At 41.1% G+C, this 21,131-nt stretch overlaps 1 protein-coding gene across 1 annotated transcript in view; it reads left to right on the top strand.

Moving 5' to 3' along the window:
- CS (citrate synthase) overlaps positions 1 to 21,131 on the top strand; it is a 49,248-nt gene that overhangs the window by 9,289 nt on the left and 18,828 nt on the right. Inside the window, exons 2-3 of the mRNA XM_054976093.1 lie at positions 16,837 to 16,884; positions 17,143 to 17,250. Of these exons, the coding sequence (XP_054832068.1) occupies positions 16,837 to 16,884; positions 17,143 to 17,250 (156 nt within the window). The remainder of the gene's footprint in view (positions 1 to 16,836; positions 16,885 to 17,142; positions 17,251 to 21,131) is intronic.

Raw genomic sequence — 21,131 nt, 5'->3', positions numbered from 1 at the left:
CCAGGCAGTGCCGAGAGAGAGAGATGGGAGCAGTGGCTGTGGTATAACAGTAGGATCTGAGTCCAGTGGCACCTTAGAGAGCAACAAGGTTTTCAGGGCATAAACTTTTGAGAATCAGATAGAAGCTCCCTTCTTCGGTGGCTGTGGTAGTGCAGGTGAGAGTGAGATGATGAATCTCTCCAAGATACAGGTAGCAGTTTTCAAAACTGATAGCTGCTACAGCAAACTGCTTGCTTCTGCATATTTGGCTTCTGGTTCACAGGTTTTTTTGTGAATTGTCTTTCTGTGTGATGCACCATGCTGTTGAGAACCCATTTAAATTGGCATTAAACAAGTTAATTCACCATGGCTGCTTATGTTCTTGAAGGACGTTTCACTGAAGTGGCCTCTGTGGTATGAATTCCTCTTTAAGGCCGACTATAGATTGCCCACGTCTTTCCTTGAAGCCCTGGTCCCCAAAGATGTCAAAGATAGACCTGCATCCGGAAGTACAGGGGGTTGCTAAGCAACTATAACTTGCCCTTGAAAGGTGCAGGATGGGATATGGTTGTGTGCGCTATCCTGCTTTAAAAAGACTGATCTTTAGCCACTGTTAGCACCTCTGTGAGTGACTCCTTTGTCACAGGGATGCATAAGGAATAGATTCTGCCTAATCTGCAGGTTAGTATCCAGCTGACACATGCTACAGCTAGGATTGTGTAGACAAGTTATAATGACTACAGCAAATGTTTCTTGGTTGACATTAAATCACACTTGTGATGCGGCTGCAGTATTTGGTGCAGAGGCAGGTATCGAACGCCATTTGCCCATTGGCTCAAACATGAACCAGTAGGGTGTAGCGGCTGGAGTGTCAGACTCGACCTGTTTTGTTTCCTCATTCTGCTGTGGACGTGTGCTGGGTGATCTTGGGCCAGTCACGTGCTCAGCCTGACCTGTCTGTGAGGGTTGTTGTGAGAATAAAATGAAAGAGAGGAGAATGATGTGGGTCCGATTTGGGGAGAAGAGGAAGGTTTAAATGAAATATACAACTTTATTTTTCTCCAAGTGCCGAGGCGGCCACCCTTGTGTATGTGTTTCTTATCATAAAATGTAATTTATCCCCCAGTCTACAAACTGTTAGTTATTTGTGCCTGAAATGAAAACCAGCACCACTAGTAAAGCTTTCCTGCCCAGGTGCTTAGAGGGAACTTTAGTCTGTAAGCAGGCTTACTGTAACCTGTCATTGACCTTTAGACGGGCTGTACCCTTCTCCTTGCCAGGTATAAGGCATCTTATTATGGCAGTTTGGGGGAATATCTTGCATTGGTGAATTGACACAGAGCAGAAGAGGACAGCCTGTAACTATTGAACTGTTGTTTCCTCCTCCCAAACTATCTTCTGCCCCCTCCTCCCTGCGATGACCGTAAACTCAATGTAAAGGCTTCATAAATAGGGGCAGAGGAGAGAGATCTGTGCCTCCCTTAACAAGAACACTGATCTTGTACAGAAAGGAAGAGGCAGTACCCTGCCCAGGAAGGTGAATTCCTTAATCTGCAAGCGTTGCCTGATTTTTTTCCAGTGCCTGTGTCTGGCTGCAGGAACTCATTGGCAAGGAGAAGGTACTCTAAAGAAATTGCTTCCATTGGTGATGAACATTGTTTGCACAGATGGAAGATTGGGGTTTGTGCTTTAAGAGCCGTCTCAGCGATGCAGGTCTTAAGGTACAGTTAGAGTAGACAAGACACGGCACCCTTGCTGAACCTAAGCAGGTCTCATTGTGGTCTGTTCTTAGACTCATGGCGGGGGGGTCTTTTTGTAAATCCTATGCAAGCTGCTTTGAACCCTGTGGAATAAGAACGGTGGGCCGTAGATTTGGCAAATGAAAGTTCCTGAGGTTGTACACAGTTCTGTGTTTAACTAAATGCAGCTGGGAGGAACAGTGGAAGGTAGGCATTTAATCCCTTTTCCCCTGTGCCAGTTTCTTTTTCGCATTGCCCCCCCTTGCCCCCTCTGCTCTTTGCTTTATGGTGGGCAAATGCAGGCACCCTTAACTTTACCTTGCAAATCAAATGGCAGATTAAAGGGGTTATTTTGTCTGTGGGAATGGTAAAATGTGTTTTGCTTCCTCAGTCAAATTGGCAGTAACTTCCCTTCCAGCTTTAGTTTTAAAACAAACAGACAAACCAAAGCCCACTGGGAGATGTGTAGTTTGGTCCTTATTTGCGAAACTGAGCCACAGCACAGCTTTTTGTTGTCTGGTTTCCTTTAGAGCCCAGAGGGCTTCATCTTCTCAGTGGCGAAGGCAGCGGATTGCCTTGCCAGTGCAGGCTGGTCATTACGACTGCAAAAGATGCTTTGCTTCTGCGGTCCGTGTAACGTGACGTCGTATAGGTTCTCCTGCTACGGAGCTCTGCTGCGTTCCTTCAGCAATGATTTGGGTGGAGGTCGATGTGGCTAGAGCAAACTCTAAGAAGCCTTGCTGAATGGCACAGTGGGCTGTCAATCAATCAGTATCATTTACTGACTCCAGCTCCTGACCAGTAAGTGAAAACCACCTTTTGTACATCATTGAATCAACTTATCAATAGAGCTCGTATGGTCTGTTGGAAGCCTGGCTTGTCTTGCCTGGTTTATAGGCCAACTATTGTGGTAGCTGTAGTTGTGATCTTGTTGACAGAAGAATGTTTATGGGTAATACAAAAAAGCCATCCAACACCAAATGTAGAGCGGAAAAAACAAGTCAGTGGAGTTTCTTTTGAAAGGCTTTGGTCTGAATCAGGAAAGTAAGTGTGTGGAAGTGGTTATCTACATGGCACCCTGAAGTCAGGGGTTGGTGTGAAACAAGTGATTGCGACCCCATTCATATATACACTGTTCAGTTGGTATGATGCCTGATGTATTTTTTTCTACAATGGTGGGTCCATAAGCTAAATAAGGCTTTGAGTGTACATGATAGCCAGAGCTAGAACCATGTCAGGCACTTGGTTACTTGATCCTAGTAATTCGATCAGATCTATGTTTCCGTTATAATGCACAGTGTTTTACAGTTACATGGCGAGGTATGCCAGGTTGAGAGGGCTGCTTATCAGTGGACACAGGCCTTATGATGGGAGGCGGGTTAAACCAAGCCCCTCCCTTCAGTCCTCTGTACCTGACTTCTATGGATGATGCTACTCCTATATCCCATTCCTTTCCTCAGGGCCACACAGACTCACAAAGGAGCCTGACACTTGGGCACGTTATTAAAGGGGAAATTTAAATGAATTATTTTGGAATATAATTCCTAGTGGCAGCAATCTACCCAGAGGGTGTAAGAAGAGGGTTAAAGGCAAAATCTGGCTGAAAAATAAAGAGAGTCATAACAACCATCCTTGCTGTGCCTTCAGGTGAATGTTTGCCTCGTTTTTTTGTTCCTCTGCCTCGTGGGAGTTGTCCTAAGAGACTTCTGCAAGTCCAAAATGGGGAAGAGATGCTTGTTACTTGGATACAGCTCTGGGAGCCACACTGCTTGCCCAAAAGCACTCTCCATTTGCTTGTTTTGAGCACGGACTTCCTGAGATTCCTGATGAATTGGGGAATCAAGCAGGGTTTGGGGGGGGGGGGGGTTGTGAGCTATGCTGCTGCCTTCTAGTGCTGAAGTCGTATTCCGTTTTGTGTTAGAATTCATATTCTTGGCAGCAGTATCTTAGATCTTGCAGTAGTCTTAAAATTGTTGCACCCTGAATAAGAAACAGCTTTGCTAGCTTTCTCTGCCATGAATTATATGCTGAATGAGGTGTGGGTGGAGCGGTTGTTACTTGCTCCGTGTTTGCATGGCATGATGTCCCAGGACACTCTCTGGCCACTTGCAGCCCCTGTATTGGGATGCTTTTTCAATTTGGGAGAGGTACGCATTCAGCCAAGCAGTTCAGCTACAGAGTGGACTGCCCAGGAACCATGGTGTGCATGTGGCTCAGGAGGAGTTAAAAGAGTGAATGTGGAAAAGGCAAGTAGGGAAAGGAGAGCGTCCACAAATGGAAGAGCAGCAACAGGGGAAGGACAGGTCAGCGTAGAGCAGGCAAAAACAGTGAGCAGTGCTTGGAGGACTCTTCACCCGGGAATTGTAGGGAGTCTGAATGGCTAGGCATTGGTCTCCCTTCCTTCCCTGTAGAAAAGAAGGTGTTGGAGGCAGTGGCATAAAGACTTGATCTTTCCCAAGACAACCGAAGGCGACATGACTTTTGCAAAGTCTTACGTAGCATGTGCCTGTCATCAGGCCCCATGATTCCTTGATTTAATTAAGCGCCAAAATCAGGCCATCGCTTTGGCAGCCTCTATCGCAACAGCAGAGGGAGCCAACTGATTGGCTTAGCACCAGCCAGAGTGGGGAAAGAACAGCTGTCTATGCATGGAGCTGTTTGGTAAAATCTTGAGAAGAGAATTGCTCTGGTGTTTCCCAGGAACCAGGAAGGGCGCAGGAGCGCCTTGCAGGATAGGCCCAAGTCAGGCTGACAGGGCTCAGGACCTGTGAACTGCGTAAGCCGTTAAAGCTAGGGAACCAGTTTGTTCAGGTTGCGTTAGCTTATTTTATTTGTATTGCATTCTCCATGTTTTTTAAATCCTTACCCACTCACTCCCCTTACTCCCTATTCACGCAACTATGCACTTTCCCTCCTTTTTCTGTTTTCCAAGATCAAGTTAAAACTTGCTGAGTTAAGACATCCTGTGATGTCCCCTGATCACACAGGTATAAAAAGACTGGGATGGTTATGTGCAGGCCAGCTCTCGTGTGAGCCAGACTGCAAGTTTGGCTGAGGCTGGGGGCGGACATGTCAGACTCTGCCTTGGATGACAAGTGGCGGCAGCTATCTGGTGAGAATGTTTCGGTTATTGTTTCAGGAGCAAGCAATAGCAGATAGCTGCAGGTCCTCCATCGCTGCCCCCCTCCCATTCCTGATGGAACTATGGCCGCGTAAGACTCGGGTTGCCTTGGAGCAGTTCTAGAAATTTAAGCCTCTGTATGCAGCACTTTCGATGGGGAGACTGTCGATCAAATTGGCAGTGCTTCCAGTCATGAGACACACGGGGTCACTAGTTTTAGCTGCTTGCTTTATTGAACTGATACCACCAGACCTGCTGAGTAGGTTTTAAGGATCTTCTTTTACAGTTGGCAATACAGATGCTTATCAGAGGCAGTCGAGGCCCGGGCTCTCTGTTCCCATGTTAAATGCTTTCCCAGAACCTCTTGAGGGCCTAATAGATCCATCCCTGGGCCATTTGGCTGCCTCTCAAACCTGCTGGTACTTCTTTATTCCAAATACTCTTTTCTTTCTGTCATGTGATTCTGTTCTTGTAATCCCAACAACAAAGAGGTCTGTAGAGCAGATCTTCACTTAGGATTTGCTTGTTTGCCATATTGTAGAAAACAATCATACACTACTATAATGCAGCAGTGATAACAAATGCCAAAGCACATTTAGTAAACTCGTTGGATAACAAATTTCTTTTGCTATAAAAAGAGTGCTGCCTGAAGCTCAAGGTGGGCAGTTAGTTCACAGATTAGCCCAACAGAAAAAGGCCCTGGCTTTGCTGCCTCTTATTTCACACCACAAGGAAGTAAGGAAGGCAGAGCACGACTTTGTCAGATCATTTCAAAAGACAGGGAAATATATGTACCCAGTAGAGATGGGCATGGAACCGGGAAAAAAATGAACCGTGTGGTTTGTGGTTTGTCGTGTTTCACGAACCACAAACTTTCACGAACCTGTCCCAGTTCGCAAACCAGCTCATTTGGTTCATGAAAACATCACTTCCGGGTCAGCAAATTGTCACTTCTGAGTCAGCAAAGGGTCTGCAGAAAGCCCATCCCCCATTGCTTAGGAAATTGATTTATTAGCGCCAGGCTGTCTGCAGTGACGAACCAAAAAACAAACCAAACGAACCAGCCTAAAGTTCATGGTGGTTCATCAGAAATGGGTTCTGACGAACCGCCAGTTTGCGAACCGTGAACTGGCCTGGTTCGTGCCCAACTTTGATTCATATTTCGGTTCATGTCCATCTCTAGTACCCAGTACACAAATGCTACTATTGGGGTCTTATCAAGACATCGGTTTCCTGAAGCTTCTGACCCTGTTTTTTTAAGTTTATAGTTTTATTTTTTCAAAATACTTTTGAAATAACAAACAATAACAAACCAACTTTTAACTACAACCAACAATTTCAACATTAAACAACAATTAATAAATAATCATGGTTATACCAATAAAGGTATATGAATAAATAATCATGGTATTCAATCATGGTATAGATCCAGAGGAGTTAGCCGTGTTAGTCTGTTGTAGCAAAATCAAAAAGAGTCCAGTAGCACCTTTAAGACTAACCAAGTTTATTGTAGCATTATGCTACAATAAAGTTGGTTAGTCTTAAAGGTGCTTCTGGACTCTTTTTAATCATGGTATAGACATTTTGGTATCACATTTCTCAAAGTTATCAATATGTGCCAGTTAGTCAAGTTAAGATATTAGTGCTTTGTGATAGTCCATGTTTGGAATCGATAGGTTCATTGGTTCATTATCAGTAAGGAATTCAAGGACAGATAACCATTGATTGTAAAAATTATCATTATATCTTGCTGTTTCTGAGTGTGTAATTTGATTTGCTAGCTTTTCCATTGTAAAATACTCCCATAAGTGGCTGTACCATGTTGCAGTTGATGGTGGGTTGTTGGATTTCCAGTTAGAGGCTATCACAGACTTGGCTATAGTCAGCTGTATTAAAATGAGCTTTTTCCTAATCTTTGGGTTTGATGGGTCTTCCAATAATTCAATAGCACTATTTCCGGTGTCATTGGTACCTCATAACCTGTAATAAGTTTTATAGCCTTTATTGTTGATTTCCAAAAGTTTTGTATATACTTACAATCTCACCAACAGTGCATATAGTTTCCTATTTCCCCATGCTTCTTCCAGCATTTAGGCGAGTATGCATGATTTATGTGGTGTATTTTGAGAGGAGTCGTATACCGGTGGGTTAAGATCTCTGTTGTTTGCAGCTTGACCTTGAGGATTTTGGACTTGAATCCATGTGACTGCCAGATTTTTTCCCATGTTTCCTCTTGCACTCCTTCTGCCAGATTTTCTGGTATGATAAAAGTTTTTTTTTTTAGTTCTATTAATAGCTAATATAATTTGGAAATTAACCCTTTTTTACTCCTATGGTCATTATCTTTCAAATATTCTGCTGGGGTTAGGTGCTTAACTCTTCTGTAAGGTGCTTAATTTGTAGGTATTCCAACCAAGGTATTGTAGGTTGGGAATCTTTTTCTATTTGCATTTTTTCCTAAAATTCTGCCTTTACAAGTTATATCAATTAATTTTATTTTATTGTTTTGCATGAGTGCTTGTTCTCTGCCGGTTTGAACCAGGTCTGGCTAACAAAAGGCGAGAGTTGGGAGGCTGTGGAAACTAATCTAGTTCTATTGGCATCCCAAACTTTCAAGTTATTATTGAGGATGTATTGTCGAAGGAGGAACTGGTTATTGAGGAACTGGTTTTCTGCTATGGAATTTGCCCTTTCTAAACTTTTGTTCCATATACTTCCATGTAAGCACTTATTTTCTATATAAGTTTTTGTTCTATATCTTTCCAGTCTGATTCCATAGAAGTGTTCATTATTGTCAAAACATTTTTAAATGGGATGCTTCATGATATAGCTTAAGATCTGGAACGTCCATGCCACCCAAATGGGATGGCCTTTTAAGGATTTCAAAAGAAATTCTTGGCTTTTTATTGTTCCATATACATTTTGTTACTAGGTTTTGCCAATCTTTGAAGGTTTTTTTCAGAGGTTAATATTGGTAAGGCCCTAAATAAAAATAAAAATTTTGGGAACACTTGAGATTAATAATGTTGATTCTTTTTATTAGTGTCAGATTTACTGCATTCCAATTTTTAATTAACAAAGCTAGCATTTGATTTAGCTCTGCATAATTGCTTTTCATTAAATCTTCTAGATTGAGAGGGGCATTAATTCCCAGATCTTTCCAATTGTATTGTAACCTCTTAAATTGGTACATTTTCTTGTTCTATTGTTAAATTTATAGGGAATATTTTGCTTTTATTCTGGTTGATAGACAAACCCGATACCTGAGCAAATTTCTTGGTTGTTTCTTCCAATGGTTTGAGGGAGATTTGTGGTCTGACAGGTATAATACAATGTCATCTGCCATCTGCAGACAGCGAGATTTTGAATTCCTTATTTCCTATGCCAATTCCTTTAATGTGAGTACTGTTTCTGATATGTTCAGCCACGGGTTCAATCGCAATTGCAAATAATAATGGAGAAAGCGGGCAATGGGCACCCTTGCCTTGTGCCCCTTAATAAGTTGATTTTCTCTGACTCTGGTCCATTAATTTTTATTTGGGAAAGGCATATAGCGATTGTATTGATCTTAGAAAGTTATTTCCAAAACCCATTTCTTGTAATATAATTTTTAAATAATTTATTTCCACCCTGTTGAAGGCCTTTATGACATCAAGTGCTAATAATAATGAATAATAATGGTGTTAGCTTAGACTTTTTACCAAAATTTATGTTCAGTGTTTTTCTAATATTGTTGGTCGTTTATCTGTTGAGGATAAATCCAGCCTGATCTTTATGTATTTAATTGGTGATGATTTTTTTCTGTCTTGCAGTTAATATAGCTGTAAATATTTTTGGTTCAACAGCATGATGGGGCGGTAAGAGGTTGGGTTGGTTACATCTTTGCCTGTCTTAGGTATTACAATCATGTTTGATTCTATCCAGGAGGGGAGGCAAAGTTCCTTTTTCCATTATTTGATTGCACTCTTCCGTTAGTGGCCCGGCTAATAAATGTGCATGTTTTTCTGCCGGGAATCCATCTGTTCCTGGAGCTTTGATGTTTTTAATGGTTTTAATAATATCTATAACCTTTTGTTCTCTGATTGGTTGATCTATAAACTCCTTATGTGCTTTGGTGAATTTGTTTTTAATACCCACTCATTGTATGTATTCATGTAGTTCTTCCTGTTTTGGGTTATCTGATAAGTATAAGTTTTAATAAAATGTAGTAAAGGTTTCCAGTATCTTTTTTGAATTTGATTGAATTTGGCCTTGAGAATCTCTGATAAGATTTATTAATGTGTTTGTAGCTTTTTGCCTCACTCTTCAGGACAGAATCTTTAGCAACTTGAGACCTAGATGCCAGTATTTCTGTTTGAGGTGTAGAATATTTTTTATGGATATTAGATAATTCAAGAGATTCTTAATTTCTTTCTTTGTGCTTAAATTTTTTTATTGCATGATTTCTTATGTCCTGTTTCCAGATTAGAGATATTGCTTAATAATTCAAATCTAAATTTCCCTTTTCTATTTATAGGCTGCAGCAATAGAAATATATTTTCCTTCAGTGCATCCCATACTATTTCTTTTGAAACCCCACAGTTCCAGTTCAACTTTTGATAATTCTGAATTTCTATTTCAATTTCTTTATACATTTGGTAATCCAATAAAAATGTTTTATTTAAGGTCCAATTTGGTCTTCTCTTTTCTTGGTCTAATAAATATAATTGGCACTCGACCCACAAATGGTCTGTCCACATTTTTATACCTATCTCCGGGGAAGAAGTTTGTTTCACTAAATTTTTCGATGTCAGCAAATAATCAGTTTTAGTGTATACCTCATGCCGGGGAGAGAAGTATATATAGTCCCTCCCCTCCGGGTGGTGGTGCCTCCACACATCCACAAGATCAAAATCCTCAAAGATTTTCCCCAATTTAGATTGTTTTGGTTTTTTTGAGTTAATGGTGGGTAGTTTTAGAATAAGTTGTTCGATCTAGGTTTGGGTTTACAATTAAATTCAAGTCACCACCAATTAATACGTCTCCTTGAAATAATTTTAATTCTATAAATTCTTCTATAATTCTATAAATTGTTGGGGGCATATAAGGAGCCTAGTGTCAGTTTTTTAATTCAATAATCCCCTTAAGAAATATGTATCTACCTTTGGGATCTGTTTCTATGTCTATAAACTCACCTTTATAAATTGACCAGGGACCACTAAAAGTTGTTTATTTGTAGAACCAAGTGTCCTCTGGGGTACATATAGGGAGAGGCGGTCCTGCAGATATGCTGGGCTCAGTCCACATAGGGCTTTATAGGTCAACACCAAAACCTTGAACCTGACTTGGTACTCAACTAGTAACCAATGCAGCTGGTGTAATATAGGTATTATATATTCTCCAGTTGGGACTCTCGCAATCACTCGCACAGCTGCATTTTGAACCAGCTGTAGCCTCCGGATCAGGCCCAGGGGTAGCCCTGCATAGAGCAAGTTGCAGTAGTCTAATCTAGAGGTGACCATTGCTTGGATCACTGCCGTTAGGTTGTGGGTTGACAGGTAGAGGACAAGCTGCTGGGCTTGTCTTAGATAGAAAAATGAGGACCGGGCAACTGCTGCGACTTGTGCCTCCATGGTCAAGGAGGCAACCAGGATCACCCCCAGCTTCCTAACTCTCGAAACCAGCACAAGCGGTGCTCCATCAAGAGCGGAGAGCCAGAGTCCTTTGCCCATGGACCCCCGACCCACATGCAGGACCTCTGTCTTTGTGGGATTTAATTTCAACCGACTCCGCTTCAACCACTCAGTCACAGCTTCGAAGGCAAGACATCTGGGGCAGAGTTGGGCCGTCCATCCATCATCAGATATAATTGGGTGCCATCAGCATATTGATGACACCCAAGTCTGAAACTCCACACCAGGGGGCGCATGTAAACATTACACAGTAATGGGGAGAGTATTACCCCCTGAGGGACCCCGCACACCAACAGGTAGTGGGACTTTTTACCACCAATGGGTGGCGGGACTTTTGGGAGCTTTTACCAGATATTTTTGTTTTACATAAATTAATTTTGGGGGGATTTTAGATGATTCAAGCAAATCTATTTACGTTCAGCATTCAATTTAGCCAGGGGGTCCTCCCCCGCCCCTTGTTTCATATGCTGTTTTTCCAGTTGGTCTGTTTTCCATTTCAACTCCATTATCATATTTTGCTTGGATTTCTTATAGGGGGTAGTGATGGATATCAGCATACTCCTGATAACAGCTTTGAATGCATCCCAAACCATATCATATGTTACCCCACCATTTGCATTTAAATCAAAATAACAATCTATTTCTTCAGTTATTTCTTTACAAATAGTCATTCAACAATAATAGCTTATTGTGAGTCCCGTTCGGACCTTTACCATCTATTATTTTATTTTCTATGCTGTATGTAACCCAGGAGTGGTCAGAGATAAATTCTGTTGTCTATTTCTGAGTTTTGCATTAATGTTATTAGCGTTTTTGATGCCAAAATGTAGTCTATTCTAGTGTAAACATTGTGTACACTGGAATAGTATGTATATTCCTTGGCCCCTGGATTAAATACTGTCCATACATTGCCCAAATTGTGACGATCTAAAAGGCTGCTGAAACCTGAATTTGCTTGGGGTTTGTGTTGTTATTTTCTTCGTGTGTTTTATCAGTTTGCAGGTTCACTATATAATTCAAATCACAACCTATTAATACTTCACTCCGAAATATGGCTAACTTTTCAAATGTTTCTTCTATAAATGAGAGTTGATTTGAATTTGGGACATATATGGAAGCAAGTGTTAGGGGTGTGCCATCTAGTTCCTTTTTAACAAAAATAAAACGGCCTTTGTGTTTCTATGCATTAATAAGGTAAAATTTTGATACTAAAATTGCAACTCCCCTGGCTTTTGAAGTGCCAGGGGCTTGATAGTGTTGGGTAAACCAATTAGATTTTATTACCTGTGTCACCTCAAAATGATAATTTCCTGTTTAAAAAAAAGTAAATTAGGTTGCTCCCATGTCAAAAAGTTTGAGATTCTATTTAATTTTGTAGGTATGTTTAGACCTCTATAATTCTAGGTCATACCTTTCATCCAAGTCATTTAAGATAGTATATTGCGTTGCTTCCATATCTGCGCATTACTTGCTGCTATTTAATAACACATAGTTTATGTTTGGAATCGAAAACCTCTAAGTGAGGTTTTACCGCAGAGGTCTGAACTATTGTTCAGTGAGACTTGGGCAAAAGCCTTTTGTCTGCTCGCAGTGACATTAACAAGAAAGAAGGAAAAAGAACCTGCGCTCTCCTCCCCACCCACCCCTAACCATTACAGCACTAATTCCTTTTAGAGTTTGTTATTGTTGCTTTGTACTTGACGAAGCTGTTTGGACCGAGGTTAGGCTTTTCATCCTTACGCTGTTAAGAAGATCTTTTATTTCTTATATGGATGGTCACATCGGTGAGGGAGTTGGCCTTTGAGTGGTGCAGTCTCTCACTTTGCAGGAGATAGCACGTTAAGTTGGTGCAAAAGATCTCTTCCTGTTTCCTCGTCTTGAGCTTGGTGCAAAGTTCCTTTATGACTGTTCGAAGTGTGACTCCACCTATATCTTACGTTTGCCTCTGTCAGGGTCTTGGTGATTGATTTTAGTTCTTTACGCTTCTGGAAGATCTTGAAAGACATTTTTTGGGGTTCATTTCAAACCCACCTTTATGTTGTGCTGTGTTAAGGATCTTATCTTTGGTTCTTGGATGGAGGAATTGCGCATTTATGTCCCATGGGGGTCTAGCTTTGCCTTTGAATGATGGTGGAGGGCCTTGGCGAAATGCTCTTGAGATTACTGGTGCCACGCCTTCTTCTAGGTCTAGGGTCTTTGCAAGACATGTTGAGATAAAAGTCAAGAGATCTGTCTTTTCTTCAGCCCCCTCTTCAATCCCTCTAAATTTCAAATTATTTTTGCCTCCATTTTAATTTGAGATCCAATCTATTCTACATGCTCTGTTCTGAGTTTTTTGACACCCTCTTGCAGGAAGAGTGCCAACTCCAGGGCTGTATCTGCCGCCTTAGCAGCCTCGGTTAGAGCATCTCTTATTTCTTTTAATTGTTTAGATATTGGATCTATCAGTTGGGCAAGGTTGCTTGTCATCATTTGCTCGAGTCGCTGTAAACTCTGCCATATCACTCTTTGTCACAGCAGATTGCAGTTGACTCACCTGGTGGGAAGTAAGCCTTCATTAATGGAGATTCAGTAGCGACTTGTTTGTTTTTCATTCCAGTTATCTTCCCCATCATTATTTATGGTCGGTCAGCTAGCAGACGCTTCATATTGCTTCTAGGGAGAGGAAAGAGCTTGGGAGCTCCAGTTCTTTGCATCTGTTGCCACCGCGCGTCCCTCTGCCTCCCAACTATTCTTTACTGTCACTGTGATCAACTTTAGTTTGTGCCATTGTCTACTCTCAAAGAGAGAAAAGAAATTGAATTTTTTTCCATAACATCTAGTATCTCAATTATAATTTCCATGATTTGCCTCTTTTCACGTCCTTTCTGTCTCCTTTTAGTTTCTGGGAGTTGACTTACTGTAGAATAGAAAAAGATAGGAAAGAAGAGCAAGAAGGAAAGATACAGAAATACGAGTCTTAACAAAGTCATGGTCAGCAAATTAAGACCACTTGGATTACTAGTAATATGCTGTGTAACAAAGGGCAACTAAAGAAAATAAGAGAGCCCTTTTCCTTGGTGTCCTTTAACAAGTTGGAGGCCTTAAGATTGTCCCATCCCCCGCCCCCCGCCCTCTTCCAAAGTGCTTATTCAAATTAACATGTTATTTTTACAACACTGTATTTTAATATAACCAGACTCTGATTATTGAATGTAGTATTTTGAGTATAAATAGGAAAAGAAATTCAAGTGTCCTTTTTTTCTAGGGACTCTGCTCCATTTCTCTGTAGATGCTTGATCTTTTGGCCTAGGGTGTTTTGTGGGGCAGTCTGTTTGGAGATCCAGTTGTACTTCTTGCAGCATATGGGTTCCCTAATCTTCATCTGTAATCTGGAAAGTCTTGCTCTGATGATTGATCATAAGCTTTCTTGATGCAATCCAACGATATATTAGTTTCATTTAGTTCAGATGTGATTGGTCTCAGTTCTTTTCTTTTAGCTAAAGTTTCACCAGAGAGGTCTTGAAACACTAGAATTTTTTTGCTCTTGTATAAAAGGTGGCCTCTTGACCGAGCTTCCTTCGTTATTTTCTCTTTGGTTCTGGAATCTTGAAATCTCACCATTATATCTCTTTGTTGCTCGGTGTTTGGGATTTTCACTGAGCCCAGTCTGTAGGCTCTTTCCATTAAAGGAGCAACTCCTCCTTCCAAATTTAGCTCATGGGCCAGCCGTCCTGCTAAGAAAGCTATCAAGTCCATCGTGCCCTCCTAGGCTTCATCAAACCCTCTCAGTTTAATATTATTATATCTGGTTTTATTTTCCAGATCTATTTGCTAGTTCTTTATTTCTTCTTCACTGGAATGTAGAGCATATTAACCTCTTCCTAGAATGTGACCCCCCCAGCTCCATGGGGGTATCTGCCGTCTGTGCCGCTTGTTGGAGGGAATTCTTGATCTCTTTAAGGTGCTCAGTTACTAGTTTTAGGACGTTTTCCATTCTGGATACTGTTTTCTTTTCCATTTTCTCTAAGGCTTCTTTTAGCTCATTCTCCAAGGCTTGCAGTTCTTCTGTGTTGGCTGCTGGTTTTGTGGTGGCCATTTTAGGTTGCACTGGCTACTGGTTCTAAAAACGGCTTCAGCAAAGGGTTAGGGGGGCTTACTGTTACCTCCACCAACTTTCCCTATCTTAATTTTATTTTGGCTCGCCACAGAGTGCTGGTTTTTGGCTGTGGAGGGGAACTGGGGTTCAGAGCTTCGATCCTGAGTGCCCACCCTTAGCGCACGATGCCCCACCTCCAAGCTTCTGACCCTGTTGATGTTGATAGCTTCTGATGCGTAGCAGTTAGAGTGGTGCTACTTCTGAATGCAGAGAAATCTGTCTAATGTATTCATGTAATAGAGTCCTTGTGAGATTGCCGCATAATGAACTTGGTAAATCAGCCGCAGGTTGGGGACAATCAAATTGTTTTGATTACAATCAAAACAATTTAACAATAAAAGCCATTAGGTGAAAGGGCCACAAAAATCAGAGTATACTTCTGTATAAAAATGGATATGTCCATGCTGACTACAAAGGGGTAGTTGTATTAGTCTGCTGCTGCAAAATAAAGCAGACATGCAATGGCACCTTAAAAACTAGCACGTTTATTTCAAGATGAGCTTTTGTGAGTCAGTGCTTACTACTTCAGCCTCCTTCTGTGCCAAGGCCAAGTTAAATGACGCCTTCACCATGGTGGTGGCTGAGGTGCTACCTCCTCTCCTCCACTCTCTGGGGCTGAGGGGATCCTAGCGATTTCAGGCTTCATGGGTCAGGCCAGACCCGATCACTCAGCTCTGCTCTGTTCCCCAGCTAGAGAGCCAGCAGTGGCTGGAGGCGCTCTCTGGCACCACCCTGGGGGCCACACCAGCCACAGCCAGGAAGGGAGGAGAGAAGTGGAATGAGGCCCCATCCCTGCTCCATCCCTATAGGGCCCACCTGCAGATGCTGGCTGACTGGGAGGGCGGGGCCGCCTGAGGGTTAGTATCTGTGAGCTACATCTGAGAAGCTGTGAGCAGAGGAGTCAGAATCTGTGAGCGATTGCTCACGTGCTCACATTAGCGGGAACACTGTTGGGGACCCCTGTTTACAAGTTATAGGTTGGCCTTTTGCATTAGGAGTTGAATACAAGAGAGGCTTGGTCTCAAGGAAGGGAAAGGGGCTGGGGCTGTCTGCTAGAAAATAACCATTTTAAGTTCTAGGATATTTTAAGTTGTAGGATAATCAGCTTTTCTTATTGGAGAAGTTTGACTCTCGCCTATGCAAACAAGGCAATTTCACATCTATAATTTCTTTGTGTTTTCATGCCACTACAGACTAACACAGCTTTCAGTATCATCTGTGAGCTCAAAGTATTTCTGGTAGATCTGTGTTGGGATTAATTCCCATGGGTTGATCTGTTAATGTCTGTGGTAGTTAAAGTGTGTTGTTGAAGGCTGAGGGCTGGTTCCATGAGTGCTCTTAGCTGCTTTTGTGCCTCATTTATAATAATTATTTGGATAAGTAGTGCCTGCTGCACTGGGTTTCACAAGTGAGTAAGATGACAGCGGTGTAATGGCTGGCCTTGGGCTTGTAGCTCCCCAGTTTGCTGATATCCTATGCTATTCCAGACTGCTGGCTTGTGAAATTGCAACACGCTTTCCCTATTGGACATGACTGAGAGAACTCTCACTGAATGGGGTCTTGACCAAAATTCTTGGAGGGCCGATGCATGTGGCTCCAGCAAAACAGACCTCTCCTTGCTTATAGCTCCGTCAGTCAGCAGGGTAGCAACAATTTTATATCTGCATTATGTGAAAAATTAAACTGAAATTGGTAGGATTATGTGTTTATGTGGAATGCAGAAATACATGTAATTTGTTTTAGCTCCGCCGACAGTCATGCATAGGAAAATTAGCCTTCATATGATGCAGGTAATGTGCTGTGAAAAATACTTAGCATGCCCAAAGGTGGGCTTTGCTCATGTGAAGTCAACCAAGAGCTGCCTTTTTGTAATCAACAAGCTGTTGTGCGCCACAACACTGACTCCAAATACCATTTCACCCCTGCTTCACAACCTTTGGAATACCCAGCACACGACTCCCACCCCAACGTAGTTTGCTGTTGTGCCGCTGTTTTGTTGTTTATCTGTATATGTATACAGGGGGAAGTCTTAAGCTGCTTTGAGTCCCTTCTGGAAGAAAAGTAGAATACAGATACTTAAATTAAAAATATTGGGAAATGGTCTGTTTTGTGATGTCTGTGGGGATGCAGATGGACTGCCCTTTGACAACGGTGTTCACCACAGTTCTTTTCTTCTTTTCCTTGTAGAATGCATCGTGTGTTGTATTTGCTGCTAGACATGCTAGTGCCTCCACGGTAAGCAGTTCCTTCATTCCTGGTGGGTTGGGGTGGGGAGAAGAAGCCCGTCTGTCCTAGCCTTTTAGGAAAATCCATGAATTGCTCTTAAAGAATACAGAAACCTTGTGATCGTTTAGTTTTTGTTAACAGATAAAATATCATTCATTTTGGAGTTGTCTCTTCCTTCTTTATTTCTCTCTTCCCCTTCCCTTCTTTTCTATGGCTGAATTAACTGGTGTTAAGTGATCTTGTGTCAAATCTCACTTTACGTTTCAGAATCTAAAAGATGTTCTCGCAAACATGATACCAAAGGAGCAAACAAGAATTAAAAGCTTCAGGCAACAATATGGCAGCTCGGTCATCGGTCAAATAACTGTGGATATGGTGAGTTGTTCTGGCAGGTTGGCAGCAGGATTTGAGAATAAATCTGTTTAGAAATCTTTGCCATTGTATCCTGTGGGAGGTTAAAGCTCTGTCTGCAGTGGCTGCTACCACACCTGTGGAGTAAAGAAACGTTTGTTCTGGGTTACCTTCAGTCACATTTATCTGAAGCCTTGAATGAGGATGAAACACGCTCTGCTTCCACTTCTTTTTCCCAGAGCCCATGGCTATGCCTAATGGCTCTATAAGGGATGCGGCTAGCAAGGGACCTGGGGAAGTCCATTTTATAAAAGCTCTGCTGTGAGTTAGAAGAATGTGAGGGATTTTGTGATGTTACGGTATAACAAAAGAAAGGAGCCCCAGCTCAGTAATAGGATGCATAAATAGAAACCTGGATTCAGCCTTTGGTATCTCAACCTGAAGGCACCTGCTGAGCAGAGCGAGGAAGGACCTCTTTGCAGGGGCCGTGGAGAGCCATGAAGGTCAGTGGTGCTGAGCTGAATAAACCGCTCTTCTGACTGCCTTGTACAAGGCAGCTGAGGCACAGTGGGCGTGGAGCCTGCTGGGATACTGCATTCCTTCTCAAAAGAAGTTAAAGTTTTGTACCTGTAAACTTTGCACTAAATAAAGCTGCGTTCTGTCACCTGTGGACATTATGCAAGCTAAGTCCGTAATTAGTTATTTTGCATAATTTATTCAGCAGTTTTTTACTGCATTGCACAATTTTGCTTTAACTAGTCATGATGATGGAGGCAAGTGACTTCAGACAACGTTGCAGCTCTGCCCCTGCCCAATGGAAATCTTACAAGGCATCTCTTGTTTGAGGCCCCCTGGCAGAGATCACACAGTTCACCATCTTCGTAGTCATAAGAAGTAGAAAGGCGATTGATTTTTTAAAAAGAGAGTTGAGATTTGTAAGAAGCTGCGCTCTGAATGCAGAGTTCTCTAATGTAGAGATTCGTTGGTATTAATGGAGTTTGTTTTTTTTTTTAGAAAAATTTTTATTGGGTTAGAATATTATTATTTTTACATTACATTCAATTTTCCCCAAATTTTTCATTTCTAACCCCCTCCCTTTCCCCCCCTTTTGTTGACTTCCAACAGCTTTCCCCCCCTCTGTCCCTTTTCCCTTACTTCTATTAAATTCCTCTATCTAAAACAGATATACATTCTCCATTATATTAAGCAGTACATCTTTAACTCCTTTACTTACTATACACCCAAACTGTACGTCCTTGGATAAACAATTTATCCCCTTTTCCCATTTTGAATATTTCTATATATCATAAACCTATATATCATAAACCATAAAAATTTCCCACATTTAAATCAAACAAATCAAACAATTTGATTTGTTCTCTATATGTTACTCATTTCATCTTTTTATGGTAATTCTATATAGCTCATCACATAGTCAATCAATTTAACTCTTCTGTACATTCAGTTTGGTGCATATAAATCTTATCAAAGAAAGAAAATATTGTTAGTTACTCAATCCTCATGTTTAAACCTTATCATTAATTATTCTCTATCAATGTTCTATCAATTAACCTATACATATCTATATATATATATCAATCTATTAATCTAACTGCTTATAAGTTCACTTTTCTCTTCCTCCCCCGGTAAAGTCACCCCTCTCTTTTATACTTATATTATACTTCAGTAGTTCTCAAACTGCCACAGTTTTCCTCCCACCTCCCATTTCTTCTCCAGATGTTGTTTCAGCTTCTCCCAGTCCGTGTTAAACTGCCCTGAGTCCAGATCTCTCAATTTTCTCGTCATCTTGTCCATTTCAGCCATATACAGCAATTTGTAGATCCAATCTTCAATAGTTGGCACTTCTTGTACTTTCCATTTTTGCGCATACAAAAGTCTAGCTGCTGCTGTCATATAAAATATCAACGTCCTATGATGGGCTGGAATTCCCTCCATTCCCAAGTTTAGTAGCAGGAGTTCTGGGTTCTTATTTATTTGAAACTGTAAAATTTCACTCATTTCTCTTATTATTTCCCCCCAGTACTGCCTAGCTACCTCACACGACCACCACATGTGGTAGAGGGAGCCCTCATGTTTCTTACATTTCCAGCATTTATTAGAAGTATTCAAGTTCCCTAGCGCAATCTTCTTTGGTGTCATGTACCAACGATAAATCATTTTGTAAATGTTCTCTTTAATATTAGTACATGTCGTTATCTTCATTGTAGTTTTCCACAAGTATTCCCATGCCTCCATTGTTATTTCTTTATTAAAATTTATAGCCCATTTCACCATCTGTGTTTTAACTGTCTCGTCCTCAGTATACCATTTCAGCAGTACTTGGTATACCTTGGATATTCTTTTCTTATCTTCTTTAAGAAGGGTCTGCTCTAGTTCCGAGTTCTCTGTTCGTATGCCCCCTTTTGCAGAGTCCGAATTGTATAAGTCTCTGATCTGCCTATACTGGAACCAATCATAGTTAGGTGATAGTTCCTCTTGCGTCTTTATTCTAAGTTTAGATACTTCAATTTTAGTTATTTCTTTGTACGTTAAGCATTGTTGTTCATTATCAACAGCTCTCGGGTCTATCACCTCATATGGAACCACCCACAAGGGGGTTCCTTCTTGTAGATAAATTCTGTACTTCTTCCAGATTGTATATAAACTTCTCCTTACAAAATGATGCAGGAACATCGAGTTGACCTTCACTTTGTCATGCCATAGGTATGCGTGCCATCCAAAAATTTTTTTATATCCCTCTAGGGCTAATAGTTTCTTATTCTTTAATGTCATCCACTCTTTTAGCCAAACTAGGCAGATTGCATCATGATAAAGTCTCAGGTTGGGCAGTTGCATTCCGCCTCTTTCCTTTGCATCTTGTAAAACTTTTACTTTCACTCGAGGCTTCTTGCCTGCCCAAACAAAATCTGATATTTTCCTCTGCCATTTTTCAAATTGTTTAGAGTCTCTGATGATTGGTATTGTCTGTAGCAAAAACATTACTCTTGGTAACACATTCATCTTAACTGCTGCAATCCTGCCCAGCCATGACAAGTTCAATCTATTCCATTTGATCAAGTCTCTCTCTATCTGAATCCATAATTTTTCATAATTATTCTTGAACAAATCTATATTTTTTGCAGTCAGCTCAACTCCCAAATATTTCACCTTACTAGTTACTTCACAATCCGTTGTTTCCATTAACAATTGTTGTTTCTGCTTAGTCATGTTTTTGCATAGTATCTTTGACTTCTTTTTGTTAATGAAGAAACCTGCCAAGTCTCCAAACTCCTTAATCTTATCTATCACTTTTGGCATGTTCTCCAGTGGGTCTTCTACAATTAACATTATGTCATCTGCAAATGCTCTGACCTTATATGAATAGTCCTTTATTTTTATTCCTCGTATTTCCTCGTCTTGTCGTATTTGTATCATCAGAATCTCCAATACTAAAATGAACAACAATGGAGATAACGGGCAACCTTGTCTTGTTCCTTTACTAATCGTCAATTTCTTGGTCAGTTCATCATTCACTACAATTGCTGCAGTCTGGTCTCTATAAATTTCCTTAATTGCTTTGACAAATCTTTCTCCCAGTTGTAGCTTTTCCATAGTGGCAAACATAAAGTCCCAGTTTAAATTGTCAAACGCTTTTTCAGCATCTACAAAGAAGAAACCAACCTCTTTGTCACAACGCTTGTCATAATATTCAATAGCATTGATCACTGTCCTTAAATTGTCTCTTATTTGTCTGTCTGGCAAAAAGCCTGCTTGTTCCTCCTCTATAACTTCCGAGAGCCACCCCTTCAATCTCTCCGCCAATATCTTCGCAAAAATTTTATAGTCATTGTTAAGTAGTGATATAGGTCTGTAATTTTTCACGTTGGTCAGGTCTTGGCCCTCTT

Source organism: Eublepharis macularius, chromosome 4 (genome assembly GCF_028583425.1).
Source record: "Eublepharis macularius isolate TG4126 chromosome 4, MPM_Emac_v1.0, whole genome shotgun sequence".
Classification (NCBI taxonomy): Eukaryota; Metazoa; Chordata; class Lepidosauria; order Squamata; family Eublepharidae; genus Eublepharis; species Eublepharis macularius.
Note: the sequence above shows the minus strand (reverse complement) of the source record. Positions and strands in the feature narration are given on the sequence as shown.